This window comes from Pisolithus orientalis, assembly GCF_024613125.1.
Source record: "Pisolithus orientalis strain OTSU chromosome Unknown F5J12scaffold_12, whole genome shotgun sequence".
Lineage (NCBI taxonomy): Eukaryota > Fungi > Basidiomycota > Agaricomycetes > Boletales > Pisolithaceae > Pisolithus > Pisolithus orientalis.
The window spans coordinates 546,157-569,801 of record NW_026260793.1 but is presented as its reverse complement, the minus strand read 5'-3'; the positions used below and the strand labels follow the sequence as shown (position 1 = coordinate 569,801).

At 45.4% G+C, this 23,645-nt stretch overlaps 2 protein-coding genes across 2 annotated transcripts; one reads left to right on the top strand and one right to left on the bottom strand.

Annotated features, from left to right (window-relative positions):
• Positions 1–20,454: 20,454 nt before the first annotated feature.
• On the top strand, positions 20,455–21,676 carry F5J12DRAFT_827503 (60S ribosomal protein L13). Its single transcript, XM_051745566.1, has 4 exons — positions 20,455–20,756; positions 20,808–21,202; positions 21,254–21,430; positions 21,486–21,676. Exons 1-4 carry the CDS (start codon positions 20,735–20,737, stop codon positions 21,516–21,518), a joined length of 627 nt encoding a protein of 208 aa, XP_051600541.1. The 5' UTR covers positions 20,455–20,734; the 3' UTR covers positions 21,519–21,676.
• On the bottom strand, positions 21,677–23,644 carry F5J12DRAFT_827499 (fatty acid desaturase-domain-containing protein). The gene is made up of 5 exons (XM_051745565.1): positions 22,760–23,644; positions 22,670–22,688; positions 22,597–22,618; positions 22,163–22,541; positions 21,677–22,110 (listed from the first exon to the last, which is right to left on the bottom strand). Exons 1-5 carry the CDS (start codon positions 23,540–23,542, stop codon positions 21,748–21,750), a joined length of 1,566 nt encoding a protein of 521 aa, XP_051600540.1. The 5' UTR covers positions 23,543–23,644; the 3' UTR covers positions 21,677–21,747.
• Between the last annotated feature and the right edge of the window lies 1 nt (position 23,645).

Below are 23,645 nucleotides of genomic sequence, written 5' to 3'. Positions count from 1 at the left end.
CCATTTCCATCTTCCCAATGTTGACTTCAACACTGACCTAGATCCTGTACCTCCTTACACTGAGAATGGAGCAGTTGACCCTGCACCTCCTTGTCATGCTCTGATGCCTTTGGCTGAGGAAATTGAGGTACTGAATGAGTTGCTCAACCTAGAGCCCATTCTTGCCATCATCAAAGATGATGTTGCTGAGTTTGATCTCCTTTAAAAACTTGTTCATCCTCTATTTATTCAATTACAGGAACTAATCTACTTCAAGAATGTCTTTGGTCATCACTAAGTGTTTGCAAACTCAAATTGCTGAACACTGTGACAGGATGTATGAGGGGGCTAAGTAGAGGAAGTACATGGTAAAAGAGATCATAGAGTTTATGGAGATGCTATATGTATGAGATTGTAGTAGTTGGTGTGAGGCTGTGCCCTCTTCCATGGCATTCTTCAAGCAGCTGAACCTGGACACTTATCTTGTTCCACTCACGGTCATGGGAACAGTGTGGCAACTTATGCCCCACTTTCCCAGCTTTGATTTGCCTTACTTCTGTCCTGGGATTCATGTCACTTATCACAGCTATTTTACCAACTTCATTCCAAAGCTAACCCACTCCTCTTCTCCTCATGTGATAGCTCATTTCAACAGTTGTGATCTTCCATCTCTAACATATGAAGATCCTTTGCTCTTCACTGTCCCTGCCTCAACCATCACTCATGACACTTTTGTCTATGTCACCTATAATGCCCATTTCCATTACAGTCCCAAGTTCTGCAGGATGATCCTGCCTCTTTGGCTTTGGCATGAGCATCTTGAATGCTCTTTCTAAGGAATTTGGGCTGATGGTACCACTGACATCAGATGCATCCCAAGGTGGTTCTGTGAAAGACAAGTCAGTGGAGATCGGTTCAATGAGAAGTTGTTCACCTTTATCTGTGAACTTAAAATTCAAGGAGAATTGGGTAATAGCCTGCAATACTCATCCTCTAACTGCCATCTTGGATGGGTTAACTCAGCCAGTAGATGAGAATACACTTACTGGCCATCCCAGGAGGATGTTTTTTGAGATCTTGAACATGCCATGGAGAAAGATAATTTTGACTATCTTGCACAGCCCAGAGGCTGCCCAACACCTGCTACTGCTCTTGCAAGAGCTTTCAGCTCTTGTGCCACTTGTGCACTCCTATCCTTTCCCCAGTACAATGGATGTACTGTATGCATCTGGAGGCCACTACCATGATGCTTCTGACAGTTGTAGTATTGGGGATTCATATAGTGCTTTTGAAATTATTGTACAATCAGGATGTCTGGGTTTCCAAAATTTGCAATTCTTTCCTTTTCCATATAGTTGTGCCAAACCTTACTTAGGGTTCACAAGGAATGGACTTCCACTACATGACATAGCATGGAGCTCCTTTGGGTACCACTATTTTGGTCCCTTAGAATTTGATCTCCTTGAGAAAAATAACTCTCACATTTCCTTATGGAGATTTGCTGAGAGAGGCACTCCTATCATAAAGGAATGGCAAAATCCATGTCCCCATATACCCAAGCCTTGTTGTAACTGAAAATCACAATCTGCTAGAGCTTCTGCTTGCAGACTGAAATGCCAAGCCAATCATTTATTGAATCCTCCTTCCTATTCAACTCATCCTGTCAAGTTGTTCTTGTATGAACACTTGCTAATGGACTTCTAAAAAGATGTACAAAGGCCTTTCTAAACAGATCCCAAAACTTAATGGCCTTAATTATGCCTCTTGGTCAGTTCTTATGAAAGCTTATATGCAAACACTTGGCATTATGGATATTGTCTCTGGGGAAAAACCTATGCCTGCAGATGTCACTCAGCAGGAACCTTGGTGCATATCTGATACTCAGGCCCAAGGAATCATTATGCTATACTGCGATTCAATGATCACTATGTCTATTGATGGACAAGATACTTTGAAAAAGAAGTGGGATGAACTTAAGTCCAAATATGGTGAAACTTCTGCCATGACCATGTTCATGGAATTTCAAAGGTTGATCTGTATTCAGATCAAACCTAAGGATGACATCATGGTTAAGATCTCAGAGATCACCATGATCATGGCCACTATCCAGGGCCAGGACATCAGTCTCAATGACAAAATGAAGGCCCTTATTCTTGTCCATTCCATGTCCCAAGCCTGGGAACAGGCACCTGTCAATATACTTTCATCTATTCCTGCCGATCAATTATCTGCTGATACCATCATACCTCATATGAAAGAAGTCTGATCTCACAAATCTGGAAAGTCTCTTCTCCCTCAGCAGGAGAAACCTTCAACCTCTGGCACTACTGTAAAGCAAGAGTCAAATTCACTTCTTGCTTGAATGAATAAGCCGCCACTCTGCAATATATGCCATGGCAGGCACAATACCCAAGATCACTGTGGAGGTGGTGGATCTGGATTGGGTTTCCATGGAGTCACAGAGGTCATGGAGGTCAAGGAGGATCTTGCAGAGGTAGTGGACATGGCAGTTATACACCTTACCCACAACAAAACCAGCAGCAACAACAACAGTCTGGTTCCTCAGGCTGTGGCTGAGGACAAAGCTGTAGATGCAGCAAGGGCAAAGCCTGAGCTAACAATGTTGAAGTTGAGGGTGCTGAAGCTGTTGAATCAGCTTACATTGAAGAAATCCCCAACTATCAACAGTTTGAATATGCTGCTGATGATTTCAATATCACTGCTATCAAAATACCTCACAATCAATCTCCTGAATATTCTCCTGAGCAACCTGCTCCAGTTGAGAATGTTTACTCAAATGACCTTAACACTTACATTGGTTCTCATGTCATTGGTGAATCCATGGCATATGACCCAGATCTCACCAGACAAGATATAACAACTGCTATGGAATTAGTCAAGCTTACTCCTAATCTCCCGGTTGATGCCTCCACAGGCCAACTAGCTTCATGGTATCTGGATGAGATTCAGAACCATCAACCAGATCTAGTTGAGTCAGTCAAGATTTGTATTAAAATCCCTCAAACTGATTTGCCTTGCACCTGTTCTATATGTCACCAAGCAGCCCTTGCTCTGCAGTGAGTGGTCTCACCCCTATGGGAACTCTGGGAATGGGAGACTTCAAACTCTCTTCAGAGGCAGATTCCCCCTCCCATTATTGGGGAGGACAGGATATGTCCTTGTAGTCCCAGCTCACCCTCAAACCAAGTGGCAGATTCCCTTTTGGCTTGTGAGGACATGGTGGTGACTAGGGATGTTGAGGGAAATGGCAGGTCATCTCCAAAGGCAGATGGGTATTCTAGTAACCCTGCTGGAGATGTTCAAGGACATGATCATTGCAACTGAAGATCTGTCCGAGTTTTAAAGAAAAACCACCTGATGTCCTTAAAGACATTTTATGAATCTGTGCCTACACCTGTGCCATGTAAACTTTTCTGTATTAAACACAATCCAGACATTGAGTATGACCCTAACGAATCAGCTGCAGGATATTTCCCTGGTGAATTTGATAGGAATGCTTATGATGCTTTTGACTGCTACCCTTTGGATGTGCACACATCTTTCAAGAACCTTTGAAAGGGTGAGTCAATATGGATGCTAGATTCAGGTGCTTCACATCATGTGACACCATTTAAAACTGATTTCCTCACCTTTTGAGAATTTAAAACTCCTTCCCTTGCATCAACTGCTGGGTTAAGTTGAGTACAATTGTTAGGTGAAGGAACAGTGGTTATTCACCTTGAAAATGGGCAGAATTTACTGCTCCATAATGTTGTTTACAGTCCTCTCTTCTCAAAGAGACTGTGTTCAAGAAATGCACTCCTTAAAAATGGGTATAGGAGCACTGCAACATTATCCAATGAAGTGATCTGAGCACCAGACAGCCGGATTGTATTAGAGGTGAAATTAGCCTCTCCTACTTCACTGCTACATTGGTTTGTGGGCATACTGCTTCCACCTACCAATGCATACACAGTCCTTTGCCCTTTGGTTAGGACTTTGCTGGAACAATTATGGCATAATTGACTTTGCCATCCTGCCCAAGCTATTCTTAGGCACCTCTGTTGATTGGGTCTTCCCAAAATACAAATACAGGGGGAGACATCTTCCTGTAAAGGATGTGCTCAGGGGAAGTTATCCTCTGAAGTTTTCAACCCTTCTTGGAAATGTGCAACTAAACCTCTCAGATTGGTCCATGCTGATTTATTGGAGTTACTGGTGGAATCATACTTCTGCTCCAAATACCTCCTTACTTTTCTTGACAATTATTTGTCATTCAGCTTCTGTCTCTACCTTCACAACAAATCTGACACTTATACTGCTTTTGCCAATTGGATGGTTTCTGTCCAGTACCAAATTGGTCACCATCTTCTTGCACTCTGTTCAGATCAAGGGGGAGAATTCATGGGTTCTACTTTCAAAGCACTCCTTTCTACATGCAGTATTACTCATCAATTATCTATTGCCAATCAACCTCAACAGAATGGTCATGCTGAAAGATTTAACCAAACCATTTCTGAGAAAGCCAGTACTATTTGGCATCATGCATGTGTTCCAAAACACTTCTGGAACTTTGCCTTTGATTGTGCCTTACACATGTACAATCAAACTCCGCTTAAGTGGATCTTATTCAAAACTCCCATGGAACTATTCTTAGGAAAAGTTCCCAACATATCCTATTTTCACACCTTTGGCTGCAAAGCCTTTGTATGGGTTCCAAAAGAACAAAGAAAAGATAAATTGGAACCTCATGCTATCAAGATGGTTTTCCTAGGCTACAAGCCAAATACAAAAGGTTACCATTTTCTAAATGGTCAAAAGATCATTTTATCTCATACAGCAAAATTCATAGAAGACTCCTTTCCTTTCTGCTTGGATAACAAAAAGACTGAAACCTTTGACCCTGGTTCCAAAAGTGACTCATCATCTGAATCATCATCCAACTCTGAAAGCCTACATTCATTACCAGATCCTGATCAGATCCAACCACCACCTCATCACTGGCAACCACCATGTCCAATCACACCACCAAACCCACAGCAAGGAAAAGCTGCAGACCAGCCTAGAGCTTCCAGTTCAAATCAACCAATTAGAAGAGCACCTGCTGCTGCACCATCAGTCAACCCTCGAGTTCTTCATCATCCTCATGAACCTTATTCTGTTCCTGGAAACTCCCAAAATGTTTGGAGAGCACAGCCACAACAAACTGAAGACCGAGAACCATGTGCTAAATGTCATTTTATCCCTGTTTCCTGTCCTGGAAACATTTATGGAGATAGACCTCCAGTCCAAATTGAAAGGGATATTCAACAAAATCATGATCAGGCTCAACAATGGATTTGAAATGCAGAGCATAATATTGGAGAGAGAGAAGAAGCTAGGAGATGTTATGATGAGGAGCATAGACCACCTTCACCAGTCTGGCCACCAGCAATGATACCTCCTCAAGTTCCTTGTCAGTGGACTGAACATCCACAGGGAACTACTCCTCCTTCTCCCTTATCTCCTCTTGCTGCTCACATCAAAGAATCTCCAGAACACTACAAAGATGTTCTAAAATTATCTCCTGATTTGCAGAAGAAATGGTTTGACACCATGAAGGACGAATTAAAGTCTATTGAAGAAAGACAAGTCTGGACCTTGGTGGATCCTCCCAGAGATCAGAAACCTGTAAAGTGTCAATGGGTTTTCACTATTAAAAGTGATGGTTGCTACAAAGCTCAACTTGTGGCTAAAGGCTTTACACAAGAATTCAGCACTGACTTTGAAGATACCTTCTCTCCAGTTGCCAGATTCAAAACCATGCAAAGCTTACTCACAATTGCTGCCCAAAAGAATTGGGAAATGGAGGTACTGGATGTAAAAACTGCTTTCCTCTATGGAAACCTCAATGAAGAAATTTATATGGAGCAACCAGAAGTTGTTCAAGTTAAGGGTCAAGAGCACAAGGTTTATCAGCTGCTTCAAGCCTTATATGGCTTAAAGCAAGCAGTGCTTGCATGGAATGAAGCCCTACATGCTTCCTTACTTTGCATGGGCTACATATGCTCAAAAGTGGATGCTGGAATCTACATATACTCCTCAAAAGCTGGCATTGTCATTTTCCTTGTCTACATTGATAATGGACTATTTTTAGGATCAGACAAATGTCTTCTCAAAGCCAAAAAAGAAGAATTCATGAAGAAATGGGAATCCCATGACCTTGGAGAAGTCAAAGAATATCTCGGAATTCAAATTCACCAAGATCAATCAAAGAAAGAAATCTATCTTGATCAGACTCCCTATGTCAAAAAGGTCATTAAAAGATTTGGAATGGAGACTGCTCGAAATGTTCACATTCCACTTCCCTCAGGATATCAACTGGAAAAAGCCCCTTCCAATTATCAAGCAACTTCACAGATCTGTTCCCAGTACCAGTCTATTATAGGGTCTCTACTCTATATGGCACTTGGAACTTGTCCAGATATTGCCTTTGCGGTGTGAGTTGAAGTGAGGTTCAGTGGTGAAAACCAACCAAAACCAACACAAAAGACAACGAAAGCGAGTGGTGGTGTCCCTATGCGGTACCTAGATGGTAGAACCTGTTCTTTGGGAGGGTTTTTTGCAAGCTACAACACTCAAAGATGAGTGCTGAGGGTTGGGGGTGCTCCTGACGAAGAGGGAGCAAGAATGTGATGGAAAGCGATAGGGTAGACTGCTGTCAGCCTACAGAAGGATGGATGGTGACTTAATTCGATGTCCTAAGCTGTACTGAGCTCAGGGAGGGCTTGGAGCGAAGTATATGGATGATAGATGATGATAAGCAAAGTAGATGATAGCTAGACCCTTAATAAAGTCTCAACTATCGAAGCTGATGAATGATTTACTGAGAGATGATAAATTGCGAGCAAGAGGGGCTCTCTGATGTCTTCTTCTTTTGCTACCTAAGTACAGTGACTTATATACAGTACAGGGGAGTTGCCTATGGAAAACAAGGTGCAAACACTTGGCAAGCGATTGGTAACTGATGAGTAAGGAATGTAAGCAATGGGTAATCGTCTTGGAAAGCATTGGTAAGCATTGGTAAGGATAAGTAAGCCAAAAGGCGAAGAATCAGTAAGCAAAGTCAAAAGATTGGTAAGTATTGGCAATAGGTGAGTCAAAGACAGTCAGAATGTCAAAGTATGAGTCAAGCAATGTCAGGAACCAAGAAAGCGCACTGGAATCACATCAGGGGGAGGCTGTGCATGTCACATCTTGAAGAGATCGCTTCTAGGCCAAAGTGGGATGACAGAGAGGCAGTGCTGATCTGATGCCGATATAGTACATCCAAAAGTGGACAGGGTGAGTCAGATGTCAACAGGGGTCAAGCCTTGGGGGTCTGTGGGGTGACAGGAGCATAGGGGATCGCAACTTTCCCCCCCAAACCATCCTCTCAGTGGAGCAAATAAAAACTTCATGAATGAGGCTCTGTTGGAAGAGAGGATGAAGGGGGAGCGTCTTCTGCTGTATCTTGCAACAAGGAGGCAAGATGTGCATCATACTCGTCATGGATGTGATCAGGGAGAGTGGAGAACAGTAGATTATACTGTAGCTGTCGCAATTTTGGAAGAATGATGGACGAGACTGGTATGAAGACGTTGCAGGGGGCAGGGAGGAAGGATCCATATGCTTCTTGGACTGGAGAGACTGAAACAACCACATAAGACCTTTCCAAGCAAATGACAGACCTGAGGCGACCAAAGAACATCCTCCTGGAGGTCATACTGACAAAAAGAACACGCTGTCCAAGCTGGATGGGCTGAGAGGGGGCAGATGAGGGTGGGATGTACCAGGACGTTTCAGGACGGAAGCTGGTAGGAACTCCTGGCAGATATATGTAGCCATGGTCCCTAGCAAAGGGGACAAGCGAAATGACTGATGTGGAGGCAGCCATATCAGAAGAATTAGCGAAATGAGCGTCTTTTGGAGGGAGTGCTGTAGAAATGTGTGGAGTGTGCAAATCCTTTCCAATCTTGGAAGGTAGGATCACGTGGCTGAGCACTACAAGCAAGTGTGGGAATGGTTTCGGTGTCTGCAGAACTGGTGGAGATATGTCAAAAACTGGAATGCCATACACGGGTGCTTAAGAACTTTATTGGTGCTTAACTCGCCTCCTCCTTCTTCTTTGGCATTGACAACCTGTTCTTGTGCGAGGGATGACTGCCAACATTGCTGGCTGTCCTTCTTTGCATGAGGGCTATGGTCTTCACCTCCATTCATCAGCTACATCCATGTCCACCTCACCAAACACCTTTGGTGTGTGACAGCAGTCATTCACATGTCTCAATATATGGCAAATCCTACAAAGGATCATCGAAATAAAGCATTGCACATAGTTTGCTATGTTGCTTCAACTCCAAAGTTAGTGCTTTATTATTCTGGACTCAAATCACAGATATTTGGTTTTGCTGATTCTGATTGGGTGTCAAAAAAAGACACACATCATTTGACAACCAGTTATGCTATGTTCCTCAGAACATCCCTCATCTCTTGGTGATCACATAAACAGAAGACAGTCATGCTCTCCTCTACAGAAGCCAAATATATGGCTCTCTGTGATGCTGCACATCAAATCAAATGGCTTCATATGCTATTTGATGAACTCAAACTCAAAAACAAAAAGACCATACTCTATTGTGACAATATGGGTGCTCGCTTTATAGCTGAGAACCCAGTCTCAGATGGACACTCCAAACACATTGACATCCAATGGCACTATGTACGTGAATGTGTACAAGATGGTTTGTTCAGTATTGAATATGTTCAAACTGACAAACAAAAAGCTGATGGTCTTATGAAATCCTTGATGTGGCAAAAATTTGAAACAAATCACTTGTTGATGGGACTTGTTAATCTCCCATTCTAGAGCAAGGGGGAGTGTTGGAAATATGATAATATTTCTGACATCTAGATTCATCTAGATTTACACATTCTGATACACATGTTATGTCACATGACTTGCCTTAGCAATCAGCTCCACAATGACATCAGAATGACATCACTTATTGTGTCATATTCCATAACATTCTCTGCTATTCCTTACTATATGTAGTAACAGTTTCCTTATACATTACTGGTCCATGCATACAGAAACATGTATATAAACTCAGGGATTTTGACCCTAGATCTACATTGAATTCTACATTTGTTCTACTGTTCTATCAAGAACAAGAGCCCCAGCAACTAAAATTCCAATCTACCAACTAACTCAAGCATAAAGGCAAGTGCTCTTGTCTTTGCTCTTCATACTGTAGCCTGTCCTCTGCACAATAGGTGGTGACTGATTTGATCAAGGATATCATCAAATATCTCTGGATTAATGTGCAACTTTTTATGAAAGAGGTCCAGGTGATGTTCTGCAAAGTGTTCCAGAAGGTGCAGCTGAGGCACTCTCAGCATTGGTTCCACTGGGCATTCAAGTACCCTGGCAGCCTCAATCTCATCACATAGGGCTTGGATCACACTCAGCAAGTTTGTATAAGGTGCGGCAATCATATCCATTGTGTTATGCCTGAGCATGGTGACTTCTTCAAATGGAATAGGCACAAAGCATGCAAGGGGGAGTCTATGGGCCAAACTTGTTGTAACCCCTATGGCTCAGTTATTGCAGTCATCCAACAGAGGTTCACTCCTTCTGGTGAGTTCTTCTGAGATCACACAGAGGAGGGAACAAGGATGAGAGCAAAGGGATGAAGCTGAGTTGCAAGCTATTGAAAAACTGAGGATACAAGGTATAGTACGTGAATTTATATACCCCTAAGTACAAGTACCATACCAGTTGTGATGGGACACATTGCGACACATATCCACAGTAGTCAACAGAACAATCAGTCAAATAAATAAGTCAGAAGGAGTCATACAGTGTCATATGATGGGGGTAGACAGGGGAAAGGCTATACTGGCTGCGCAATCAATGCACAGTGAGGAGCCAGACACCAGAGCTATAGTACAACATATAAGCAATATAAACAAGTCAGAAACAAGTCAGAAAAGTAAGAACATAACATGTTGTCCATCAGAGAGGGCAGTGGAACACTGGATCAAGTGAGAGGTGCAGTCTTGACAGGTATTGGAAATACCTTGACAGCTGGAGATCCGAGGGAGCCTTGTAGCATACGAACCCCTAGGATGGTGATGATTATGAGAGACATGACAAGGCATGTGACACACATGACTGCAAGAAGTCAAAGAAGGAAAGACCCCTGACATGGGCATAACATCACCCCCCCTCTAAGGTCCTCAGACCCTTGAGGATGAGCCAGACACATTGGTGGGGTGGGTGGAAAGGGGTCAGCAAGTAGTATAGATGCGGGAACAAGTGCAATTGGCAATGGGCAATGATGGTGATGGAGACAGTGGTTCCTCAAGGGCTGGAGTAAAGTGGGAGCCATGTCCATTGTGGCGTGACCAATGTCCCAGGTAATGACACTGGAAACACACATGTTGATAGAGTACATGGTTGGTGGGGACAGGGGACTGCCCTCCAAGGTAGAACTGGAGTTGATCAAGAGGGACAGGGACAAAGGGAGTCTCAGGGAGAGGGTTGGTGGCATGGATGGTGTTATGATAGTGCTTGTGAATTCCAGCCCACAATGCATCCTGTAGGAGGACCTCCCAGGCAGAGTTGTGAGTCCCTGTCCCAAGACAAGCACCAACCTCTTTATACAAATCTCTGGAGTCAACGTATGTCAACTCCATCACCTTCCACTCATCAACCTTCTTTCATTCCTCCTCCTTCTCTTCTTTTTGTTCACAGGAAACCAATGGTTCCTCTTGTTTCAGGTGAATCTGATCAAGAAGATGAGAGGCAGGTGGGGCAAGGAAGTTGCTGATCTGTTGATGAAGAAGATGATGGTAGGCACCTCCTGTGATGGCTTCCAGAAGCCCCAATGAACTCTGCTCTAACATGTTAATCATGATCACCCCTGACAGCAGCACAGTTCCAGTGAGCTTCTGAGTGTGTATCTTCAAGATGGCAGAGTTGACTATGTCTGTCACTCTGTAGATTTCAGACAACAGCCTAAAATACTCAACCTGTTCTGGTGAGCACCCATCAATGTCATCCCCATTGTGGAAGATGTCAAGTGCTCTAACAATGTCCAGGTAGTCACTTGCTGTGATTGGTAGTCGAGGCTCATCATCCCAGGCAAGGGCAGCCAAGGCAAGGAGGTCAAGGGCAGTGCAGTGGGCTCTGTCAGAGTAGGTGGTGAAGGTGGTGCATATGTTGGGAGGTTCGGGAGCATCAGAGGGGCCAGTCTTGGCTGCTCAACTATTGGAGTCATCATCAACCTGCACCTTACCCTTTCCCTTTCCCTGCTGGTTACTGTCCCCACTAGGGAGGACTCTGGCCTTGGGGGCAGGGACCCTCTTGACCAAGAAGGACATGTGTGGATGCAGTCAGAGAGGGTGGGCGACAGGGGGCAATGTTGCATGAGGTTGCAAGATGGGGGACAAGGGGTACAAGTCAAGAAAGCTGGAGGCAGTCATTGGAGGTGAGGTTGGGGCATAGATAGTGATTGGGGGGGATGAAGAGGTCATCCCAGTCAGCTGCAGGGTCATAAAGGGATTCTGTGAAGGGGAGATCGGCATAGTCATTCTCAGTGTTGATGGAGTGAGGGGAGTCCATTAATTTCAAAGATGGCGGGCAAGTTTGTACTGGGAGAGAGCCTCCACAGTGTTGTCTTTTATGTGTTCTTCGGGTTCCCATGTATTGGATGAATGAGGGAATCCTTTCCACTTTACCAAGTATCTTTGTTTACCTCTGCGCCCATCGACCTTGTGATTGATTATTGACTTGACTTCCCATTCAATTTCATCATCCACCAGTTCCAGTAGTGGTGCTGGCAGAGTTCTTCTGTAGGTGTTGTTTTCTGTATAAGGATAGATTCAAGAGGCATGGAACATGGGGTGGACTTTCCAGGTCAGGGGGAGTTCCAGTTGGAACACCACTGGTGACATGACCTGAGTCACCTGGAATGGTCCAAGACATTGGGGTGCAATTTTGTCACACTGGTTCTTGACATGGAGATGTCCGGTGTCAAGGAGAACTTGATCTCTGACCTTGGGCGACACATAAGACCCTTTTGAGTGCAAATGCATCAGGTCCTGTGCTTTCTTGTGTGTGAGGATGGCAATATCTCAGTTTGAGGCCAGCCTTTCTAATCTTTCATCCACTGAGGGCACTGTGGTTAACTGAACTTCTGGATAGGGGGACAGGTCATAACCCAGGAGCAGCAAAAACAGTGTCATTTGATGGACAGAGTGGACACAGGAGTTGTGAGCAAACTTGGTGGAGGGGAGTTTTGCTGCCCACAAGTTTGGTGCTTCAGCACAGTACAGCTGAGGGTATCCTTCCACTTCCTGGATGACATGTTTGCTTTCTCTGTTGGTTTGCAGGTGATATCCTGTTGAAAGTTTAGGAGTTACCCCTATCGCTTTGTAAAGTTCCTTCGTAAAGGAAGACATGAACTGCAGGCTTCAATCAGAGATTACTGATTTGGGCACTCCAAATCAGGAATAAATGAATTGATGGAACAACTGGGCAATCCCTATGGAGTCAATAGTTTTGTGGCATGGAACAAACAGGGTGGCTTTTGTAAGACCCTGATTGACAACCATGAGAATAGAGTCATATTTTTGTTCTCCTGACACTGGGAGATCTGTGATGAGATCCATAGATATTTGTTGGAATGGAAATGCAGTCTTGGGTGTATCATGCAGGATGGCAGGCAGTGTTGGTGGATGAGTCACAACCTTGGTCATTTGACATGTTGGGCAACCTGCCATGTAAGCTTGTATATCCTTTCCCATACCTTCCCACCATACTTCCTTTCACATCTTTGTGAACATTGCTTTCTGTCCTGGATGTCTGGCAGACTTGTGGTCATGATACGAATGCATGCAGTGGTGGCAGTCTTCTGGGGGAATGTAGAGCTGCATTATTCCAAACCATTTTTTTCCATCTTCTGTGATAGTGACATTATCTTTAGGCTCTGGACCTGCAGTGTCCTTTGGCATATCATTTTTGACATGCTCATACAGGTCCATGGATATAGTGTAGATTCCCCACACTCCTTTTACAGGTTTCCTCAAAGGGCAAGTGTCAGACAGCCTATTCTCCTTTGGTTTTTCCTCAGACAGGTGAGAATATGGCTTTGAACTGGACTTGGAATGCTGGATCTGGGCAGGTAGACATCCTATGCAGGTTAGACAGTGGATTTTTAGCTGTTTTTGTATTTTTGTAATTGAAAAAGATGGTGAAACAAGGCAAATTTGGGGACCCACCCCCTCCAAAAGCCAAAGGTCCAGGGGAAGGACCATGGCCACCAGGGTGGGCTCCTCCAGGGTGCCTTTATGAGAAAGAGTGTTGGCCAGGACCTGTAGGCAACCAGCCTGCCAGGAGAACCAGATAGGGTAGGACTGAATGGTAGCAGCCCAGTGGGCCTGGCAAGGAGTGAGCTGTTGAGGCTCGCAATAGTACTCCAAGTTCTTGTGATCAGTAAAGACCACAGTCAGTTTGATGGGGGAGAGGAGGTAAGGATGGAAGGCCTTGAGGGCTTGAATGACTGCAAGCATTTCCAAGTCATAGACCTGGTAATGTTGCTTGGCCCTGACCAAGGACTGGGAAAGGTAGGAACAGGGATGCCACTCATTGTCAGCTCCTTTTTGAGCAAGGACAGCCCCAGTTCCAAGCTTCAAAGCATCTGTAAAGAGGGCAAAGGGCTTCGAAAAGTCTGGGATAGTGAGGACCAGAGAGGAGCATAACAAAGATTTTAACTTTTTGAACACAGCATCATGTTCCAGAGTCCATTGGTAGGAAACTCCTTTCTTGGTGAGGTCATGAAGGGGACATGCTGTCACACACCAAAGGTGTTTGGTGAGGTGGACATGGATGTAGCTGATGAATGGAGGTGAAGACCATAGCCCTCATGCAAAGAAGGACAGCCAGCAATGTTGGCAGTCATCCCTCGCACAAGAACAGGTTGTCAATGCCAAAGAAGAAGGAGGAGGCGAGTTAAGCACCAATAAAGTTCTTAAGCACCCGTGTATGGCATTCCAGTTTTTGACATATCTCCACCAGTTCTGCAGACACCGAAACCATTCCCACACTTGCTTGTAGTGCTCAGCCACGTGATCCTACCTTCCAAGATTGGAAAGGATTTGCACACTCCACACATTTCTACAGCACTCCCTCCAAAAGACGCTCATTTCGCTAATTCTTCTGATATGGCTGCCTCCACATCAGTCATTTCGCTTGTCCCCTTTGCTAGGGACCATGGCTACATATATCTGCCAGGAGTTCCTACCAGCTTCCGTCCTGAAACGTCCTGGTACATCCCACCCTCATCTGCCCCCTCTCAGCCCATCCAGCTTGGACAGCGTGTTCTTTTTGTCAGTATGACCTCCAGGAGGATGTTCTTTGGTCGCCTCAGGTCTGTCATTTGCTTGGAAAGGTCTTATGTGGTTGTTTCAGTCTCTCCAGTCCAAGAAGCATATGGATCCTTCCTCCCTGCCCCCTGCAACGTCTTCATACCAGTCTCGTCCATCATTCTTCCAAAATTGCGACAGCTACAGTATAATCTACTGTTCTCCACTCTCCCTGATCACATCCATGACGAGTATGATGCACATCTTGCCTCCTTGTTGCAAGATACAGCAGAAGACGCTCCCCCTTCATCCTCTCTTCCAACAGAGCCTCATTCATGAAGTTTTTATTTGCTTCACTGAGAGGATGGTTTGGGGGGGAAAGTTGCGATCCCCTATGCTCCTGTCACCCCACAGACCCCCAAGGCTTGACCCCTGTTGACATCTGACTCACCCTGTCCACTTTTGGATGTACTATATCGGCATCAGATCAGCACTGCCTCTCTGTCATCCCACTTTGGCCTAGAAGCGATCTCTTCAAGATGTGACATGCACAGCCTCCCCCTGATGTGATTCCAGTGCGCTTTCTTGGTTCCTGACATTGCTTGACTCATACTTTGACATTCTGACTGTCTTTGACTCACCTATTGCCAATACTTACCAATCTTTTGACTTTGCTTACTGATTCTTCGCCTTTTGGCTTACTTATCCTTACCAATGCTTACCAATGCTTTCCAAGACGATTACCCATTGCTTACATTCCTTACTCATCAGTTACCAATCGCTTGCCAAGTGTTTGCACCTTGTTTTCCATAGGCAACTCCCCTGTACTGTATATAAGTCACTGTACTTAGGTAGCAAAAGAAGAAGACATCAGAGAGCCCCTCTTGCTCGCAATTTATCATCTCTCAGTAAATCATTCATCAGCTTCGATAGTTGAGACTTTATTAAGGGTCTAGCTATCATCTACTTTGCTTATCATCATCTATCATCCATATACTTCGCTCCAAGCCCTCCCTGAGCTCAGTACAGCTTAGGACATCGAATTAAGTCACCATCCATCCTTCTGTAGGCTGACAGCAGTCTACCCTATCGCTTTCCATCACATTCTTGCTCCCTCTTCGTCAGGAGCACCCCCAACCCTCAGCACTCATCTTTGAGTGTTGTAGCTTGCAAAAAACCCTCCCAAAGAACAGGTTCTACCATCTAGGTACCGCATAGGGACACCACCACTCGCTTTCGTTGTCTTTTGTGTTGGTTTTGGTTGGTTTTCACCACTGAACCTCACTTCAACTCACAACGCGACACTTGAGAAGGAAGGGATAAACTTTCAATAGAAGTTACAGAATCCAAGGAATCTGTGAAGTCCCATAAGATTGTCAGGGGCTTCCCAAGTACTGATGGCATCGGTCTGCATTGGCAAAGTTTCCATATGCCCTTTTCCTATGATCATTCTGAGGAATTCTATTTCTTCAGCCTCAAAGACACGCTTGCTGATCTTGAGGCATAGTCCTTCCTTGTCACAGATCTTCAGGAACTCATGGACACAATTTCAGAGTTCTTCCTTGGTCTTGGCATGGATGGTGACATTATCCATATATCTGACTTGCTTTCCTTGTTGGGATTCAAAGGTTTTATCCATATACCTTTGGAAAGAAGGGGGTGAGTTGCATTGACCAAAGAACATTACTGTGGGCTCAAACAGCCCTCTTGGTGTGATAAATGCTCCTTTCCACTCATCTCCTTCTTTGACACAAAGGTTAGTAAAACCCCACTGAATATCAAACTTGGCATAATACTTTGATTCAACCAACTCATCAAACAAGGCCTGTGCATTAGGCAGTGGGTGTGTGTCAGGGATGGTAAATGAATTGAGATAGCAGTAATCTTGAATTAACCGCTTCTTTCCATCCTTTTTGGCAACAAAGAACACCAGTGCTGCTTGAGGCAAAGTTGACAGTCAAATCTTCTTGCATTTAAGGTTCTCATCCAAGAACTCATCTAAAACTTTAAGTTCATCAGGGGACATTGGGTATATGGCAGCCTTCTTCAGTTTGAAGTCTTCACAAAGTCAAATTTTGTGATCTAATCCTGGCTAATGTGCCAGGAGCAGGATGTCATCTTCAGTGAACACCTTGGTGAACTCCCTGTAAATTTCTGGAAGCTTGACTTCCTCTTTGCCTGCCACCAAGGCAGCCTTGAGTTCTGTGGACAAGGTTGTTTTGTTATTTTTACTTTGGGGGTTTCACCCAAACCCTGTTTTACCACTTCTGGGGACAAACTGGAAGATTCCTTTGTATTGTCCATGTCTGAAGACACTACCTGTTTGACAAAGTAATCAGATCCTTCAGGATACACATACCCATCATCCCAGCATGTAATTTTGCCAGTTTCCCATGTTCATTCTTGGTTTGAGCTCCTTGAGGAATGGCATCCTGAGAAGGACATGTTCTTTTCTGATGAGAGGGCCAACATAACACTTGACCCAGATAATTTGCCTCCTTGATCTCCATCTTCAGGGTTACCTTGTGGGTTACCCACTCTTCATCTTTTCCAGTGAATGAGGTCATCTTGAACTTCTTTTCTACCCTGATATGTCAGGATCCTGCACACTGTATCCACTTGATCACCATGGAAGGGGCATGTCCAGAATTAAGAACCCAGTTGCAATATTCTTTGTTTAAGCCTTTCCCAAAGAAGATCCCTGCTTCACATGATTCTTCTTTAAGCTGAGCCTTGTTAACAAGCCCTGTAAACTCAGCGATGTATGCCTCAAGTTCTCATTTGCCTTGTTGAATGTCCAAAAGATGTAAAATTGTGAGAGTGGTTTGATCACCTGACTTGAAAGTAGCCTTCAACCTTTTGACTGAACCTTTGAAAGGTATCAGGTGTAGTAGATCAAGCTGTCAAGTAACTTGTTTTCATTTTGGTAGTTCTTGGCAAAAGAGACTGCTGTGCCTTTGGTCATATATGTGAGTGCAAATGAAATCTTGAGGGACTCTGTGTTGTAGACATGCTTGTTCAGGTTCAAGTATCCTTTGACCTGCATAATCCAGGTCTGAAGCCCATTGTGGCTTCCATTGTATTCACCAGGATGCCCAACATTAAACTCCCAACCTCTGTTGGGTGGGTGGCTTGAGTAGTCATTGTCTTCATCAGCTTTGGCTTTCCCCTTACTGTTACCACTGATGGGTAACTCTGGGGGTATGGCCTTTCTGAAGTTCCTACAATACCATTCTCTCAAAGCTGAGTCCATAGGCATACCTGTTGGGAACAGGGTCACTTGCACTTGCATGCATAGCCTGGCAGAGCTCCTCTACCATAGTGAACTCTTTGTTCTTCCAACCTCTGTCTCAGTTCCTCTTCTGAAATGGTCCTCAGGGGCATTTCAGGAACTGAATCTCCATGACCAATCAGTCATGGACATTTCTTCTTTATCACATGCTTCTTGTTCTTCTTTGAGGACTGATCCAAAAGAAGTCTCAGACTTCTGATCATCTTCTTCTTCTGAACTAAGCACAATTTCTGACTCCCTAAAGTGGGATAGATAAGATAACTGGGGATTGGTTGCAGTAACCAAAGGACTGAGTCATCCTAAAGGGATGGGCAGTAAGGGTGGATTCCTGTCCAAGTCCAAGGGGATTAGGTCGAGGAAGGGACTGGAGGTTTTGATTTCTGTGGGTTAGACACTTTTACAGATAGTGACAAGCAAAGGCTGAGGGAGGATTTATTTCTCAAAAGAAACCTGTCAGCATAGAGGGGTTTGATTTGTGTGCAAGTGACTTTACATGTAGGGAGACACGAGTGCTGACTCTAGAGAAGCGATCTATTAAAGCCTAGTGGCTGCCTGTAGAGCAGTGTATTTGGTTGAGGGTAGAGGGATGCTTCTCAATCTTGTTCAAGGAAGCAAACAAAGGCAAGTTAGTCTTTACATGTAGGGAGAGCAATGAGCCTTGTGCTAAGAATGGATTTGGTTTGTTGAAGTTCAGTAACCAGGGACAAGTAGACTTTCACAAAGAGGTTGACGAGTCCCAAAAGCTGCATGGAGTTTTTCAATTTTGTTATGCCCAAGCATGGTGACTTCTTCAAATGGAATAGGCATGAAGCATGTGAGGGGGAGTCTACAGGCCGAACTTGTCATAACCCCTATGGCTCAGTTATCACAGTCATCTGACAGAGGTTCACTCCTTCTGGTGAGTTCTTCTGAGATCACACAGAGGAGGGAACAAGGATGAGAGCAAAGGGATGAAGCTGAGTTGCAAGCTATCAAAAAACTGAGGATACAAGGTATAGTACGTGGGTTTATATACCCCTAAGTACGAGTACTGTACCAGTCACAATGGGACACATTGTGATGCATATCTGCAGTAGTCAACAGAACAATCAGTCAAATAAATAAGTCAGAAGGAGTCATACAGTGTCATATGATGGGGGTAGACAGGGGAACAAAGGCTATACCAGCTGTGCAATCAATGCACAGCAAGGAGCCAGACACCAGAGCTATAGTACAACATATAAGCAATATAAACAAGTCAGAAACAAGTCAGAAAAGTAAGAACATAACATGTTGTCCATCAGAGAGGGCAGTGGAACACCAGATCAAGTGAGAGGCATGGTCTTGACAGGTATTGGAAATACCTTGACAGCTGGAGATCTGAGGGAGCCTCATAGCATACAAACCCCTAGGATGGCAATGATTATGAGAGACACAACAAGGCACATGATGCATGTGACCATGAGAAGTTGAAAAAGGAAAGACCCCTGATGCAGGCATAACACATTGTGGAAATGGAGCTGGTAGATGCTGATTCTGAGTCAACTGACATGGATCCCAGGGCTGAAAGGATCAGCAATTCCAGGGAGAGGGGGGAAATTGTTATGCTTCCATCAGGGGTCTTTCCTTTTTTGACTTCTCGCAGTCATGTGCATGACATGCCTTGTCATGTCTCTAATAATCGTTGCCATCCTAGGGGCTCGAATGCTCCAGGGAATGTTTGGATCTCCCACTGTCAAGGTATTTCCAATACCTGTCAAGACCATGTTGCCACTGTGATCCGGTATTCCACTGCCCTCTCTGATGGATGACTTGTTCATTTCCTGTTTTCATGACTTGTCTCTGACTTGTTTATATTGCTCAGATGTTGTACTATAGTTCTGGTGTCAGGCTCCTCGCTGTGCATTGATTGCACCAGCTGGTATAGCCTTCATTGCCTCTCTACCTCCATCATTGACACCATATGACTCCTATTTATTTGACTGATAACTTTGTTGATTACTGCAGATATGCAGTTGCGAACACATCTGTCATGACTGCTACTGGTACTTGTACTGAGGGGTATATAGACCTACATACTTCATCCTGTATCTGCAGTTTTTGGATAGCTTGCAACTGAGCTTCATCCCTTTGCTTTATCCTCATTCTCTCTCTGTGCAAACAACCTTAGGGACTTGCACCAGCAGACAGAACCTCTGCCGGATTACTGCTGATAACTCAGCCATAGGGGTTATGACAAGTTTGGCCTGTAGACTCCCACCTCATGCACTTCGTGCCTATTCCATTTGAAGAAGTCACCACGCTCAGGCATAACAGAAATGATCATCGGGCTCAGTGCACTAGGGGAGAGTTAGACAATGTATCCATCCAACTGGTGAGCTCTGAATCCATCTCATCAAATAGTTGTGCTCTAATCTCTTCATTTTGCATTTGGGTAGCAGTGACTGCCATGACATTGAGAAGTTCCAGTATTTCTACACAGAGGGATACCCTCAGCATCTTGATGGATGGGTGGACAACCTGATCTATCACTTGTTCCATTTTTTACACTACCACATGTATACTATGCTTCGAAGCACTTGTATGATAATTTTGGACTTAGAAAACTCAGACATTGGATATGTAGAATGTGCCAATTCGGAGCTTGAACTCCCTCTCGGCCACACAAAGTTTAGTAGGGTTTAGCATGCAAAATTTGCCAGCTTAGTTGTCGGCTTAGTCGGCTTAGTGCGCTTTGAATACCATTATTACCTCAACGAGCCCACATGCTGGCCGCCCATCGCCAAATTCGGAGCACATTCGGTAGGGAATTCTGTCACGTGACGAGAAATGAAGCGGCGCATCAAAGTCAAGGAAGTTGCCGTGCACTCAATATTCTCGTGCAAGTAAGGCGTCCTCACCGTCTGCAGCGTCAAGAAAACCCCCCTCAAGGTGAGTCCTGCTGTCTAGTTTGTCTGCGACTGCCGTTGGCATGGATGTATGCTTGCAAAATCGAAAATTCACACCGTCTCACCTGGCATGCAACGATGGATTTGTTGTGGCTCCTCTGGATGACTTGATGTTCTATTGCTAACCACGATCGCACAGATCTAAGACATGGGTTTCCGCCACAACAATGGTATGCACTTTCGCACTTCATTGGAGCCACTTTGACCACTGAATCCAACAGTTCTTCATGCCAACCATTTCCACAAGGACTGGCAGCGCCGGGTGCGCACTTGGTTCGACCAACCTGGACGTAAACTCCGCAGACGCAACGCCCGCAAGGCCAAGGCCGCCAGGCTCGGCGTTCGTCCACTCACGCTTCTCCGCCCAGCTGTCCGCGGCCAAACCGTCCGTTACAACCGCAAGCTTCGGGAGGGTCGCGGCTTCACGTTGGCAGAACTGAAGGAGGTTGGAATTAATCGTAAGGAGGCTCGTGGTATTGGTATCGTCGTCGACCACAGGAGGAGAAATCTGAGCGAGGAGGGCAAACAACTTAATGTTGAGAGGTTGAAGGCTTACAAGGCCCGTTTGATTGTCTTCCCTAAGAAAGCAGGGAAGCCGAAAAAAGGCGACTCCACCGTGCGGGTTTCAGGATTTACTTTGTGTGTTCAGCCAATGACATTTGCGCAGGGTGACGATCTGCAAGCTGAGACCACGCGGACGAACCTTCTCATTGCTGACCCCTACGTGCACGAAGCCCCCCGCAAAATTACCGATGAGGAACGGTCTTTCGAGGCGTACAGAACTCTCCGCATCTCTCGTGCCAATGCTCGGTACGAAGGCATACGCAAAGTACGCGCTGCCAAGGTTCGTTTGTTCTCGGTGTCTCCTGCCCACAAACTTAGCAATCAACCCCACGCAGAAGGAAGAGGAGGAGGCAAACAAGAAAAAATAAAGCCTTGTCCGCCCCCCCTGATGATCTTTTTCTTTTTCTGCTTTCGAGTGTATACTCTCAAAATCGACCCTCCATATGTTCACCCATAGGTTATTGCGTGTACCGCCATGCCACATGCATACTTATGAACGCATTTTTTGTCCTGAACAGACTGAGTATTCCTCTGTTAGGGCGCGCCATCAGGGGCGCACGGGTATCCAACATAAGTGTCCGGATATATATCTAGTCTTCAATGCACCTTCTTCATTGCCCCCTGTATCTCATTCTCGGCAACTGTCCCCAATATCCGTGCCTGCTCTGCAACTGCCTTGAGAACACCCAGTACCGCTCGATTACCTCCGATGAATCCGAACTCAGCATAGGAAAGCCCTTGTTCCCGAGCGAACTGCTTGACCAAGACGCTGGCTTCCCGCAAGTTATGACGGGGAAGTCGTGGGAACAGATGGTGTGTGACTTGAAGGTGCAAACCTCCATGCAAAAAAGCCAGATATGGAGGACATATCACGTCGGTAGTGGTTCTAAGCTGGCGGTGCGGGAACGACTCTGTGGGTCCGAGATCGTCAGTGGACATGGCAAAGTGTGACAGGACGATCTGTGGCCAGCAATGTTAGTTTGCGAAAGAGTATCATAGAATGCAGGCGTGCCTGTACGTGTAGGGGGCTGGTGACCAGGTGGGACGTGAGGAGATAGGCGAGGGCCATCTTCCATGAACCACATCCCCTAAGCAGGGCTCCAAACCAACACCAAAAAAAGGCGACGCCAGTTACCTCCAACCACCACGACCACCTGCCACCTTTGGCTTTTCGATGATCGAATGCCTTTCGAAGCAAAAAACCATAAGCGTTGGCGTAGAGGTTAAACCGTCCAAAGGCCATTAAGATATAGAAGAGTTTGTGTTGTAGAGACAAAAGGAATGCGGAGAACCGGTCAAAGGTCATTGCACGTTTGTAGTAAGTGGACCATAAAGAATTGAAGAATGCAGTCGAGATGGCAAAAAATGGCAGATGTTCGATGTCAGGGTCGCTGAATATCCAAGGAGATTAGCAAGAGTATTCGTTTGTAATAGGGAAAGACTGACTGTGAGGGGTGATTGGTAACAACTGGGAAGCAAGGTGAGGGGTGGGATGCATCATTAAAAACAAACTACTCACGGTGGTGCACGTTGTGATTCTGGATCGAAGACCGGTCGGGACACATCACTAACTTAACGGGAGACGCGAAGAGACGGGAGTGAAACTCACATCCACCCACCATCCTACACTCAAACCGCCGATGAAGTCAGCAAGGAATATGGCAAGAAGTCTGTCGATATTCCAATCATGGGTGACGCCCATATGGCCTAGATCATGAACGGTGAACACGAGTTGATGCCATAGGAAACCAAGGCAAATGGCGCTTGTAATAAGCCAATTGTTGGAGTACGCATAAGCGGAAGAGAAGGCCAAGAAGAGGTATCGGGCGATTTCCGGACCGTAGCCGGAGAGGTAACGAGTCTGATATAAACCTGCTTTAATGATGCGTTCGTGGAGCTGTTTGTAAGCAGCGGAATGTTGGGCCTGAACTTCAAGGGATAAATTCGAGGGAGGGGGAATCAGATGAGAAAGTGATGGGCCGCCGGACTGATGTTGTTTAGTGCCAGGAGTATGGTTGGGGACGAGAAGGGTCCCGGAAGAGAGGTTTGAGGCAGGGATGGCGGATGCTTCGTGATGCCACGTGAACGAGCCATCAGACGCCTGTTTGCGGATCCAGCCCGACATAACGGGTGGCAGGAATGGCGCCCAACCATAAGGTGAAGTCTCTACGGTTCCGACACAGAACATATTAATTTTACGCATCGCGTCCTGTGAGTGGTACGCGTCGATTTCGTCGGTTGCATCACGGCCGACGAAGTGCAGGATGGCAAGAGAACCGCCGGGGTGAGCGTTCAGCCATGCTTGGGGGATGCGGAGCAGCCGGTCGTTGTATACGACGAGCGTGTCTCCGGCGAGGATACGGTCGGCGACCTCTTGTCGAGACCACACCATGGTCGACGCTGAGACAGGCCGTGCAATGTTTTATGTAAGGGGGGTCGTGTTCATGTCATTACGTAACCGAGGGGGGTGGCTGTGATGGCCCAAACTCCACAGG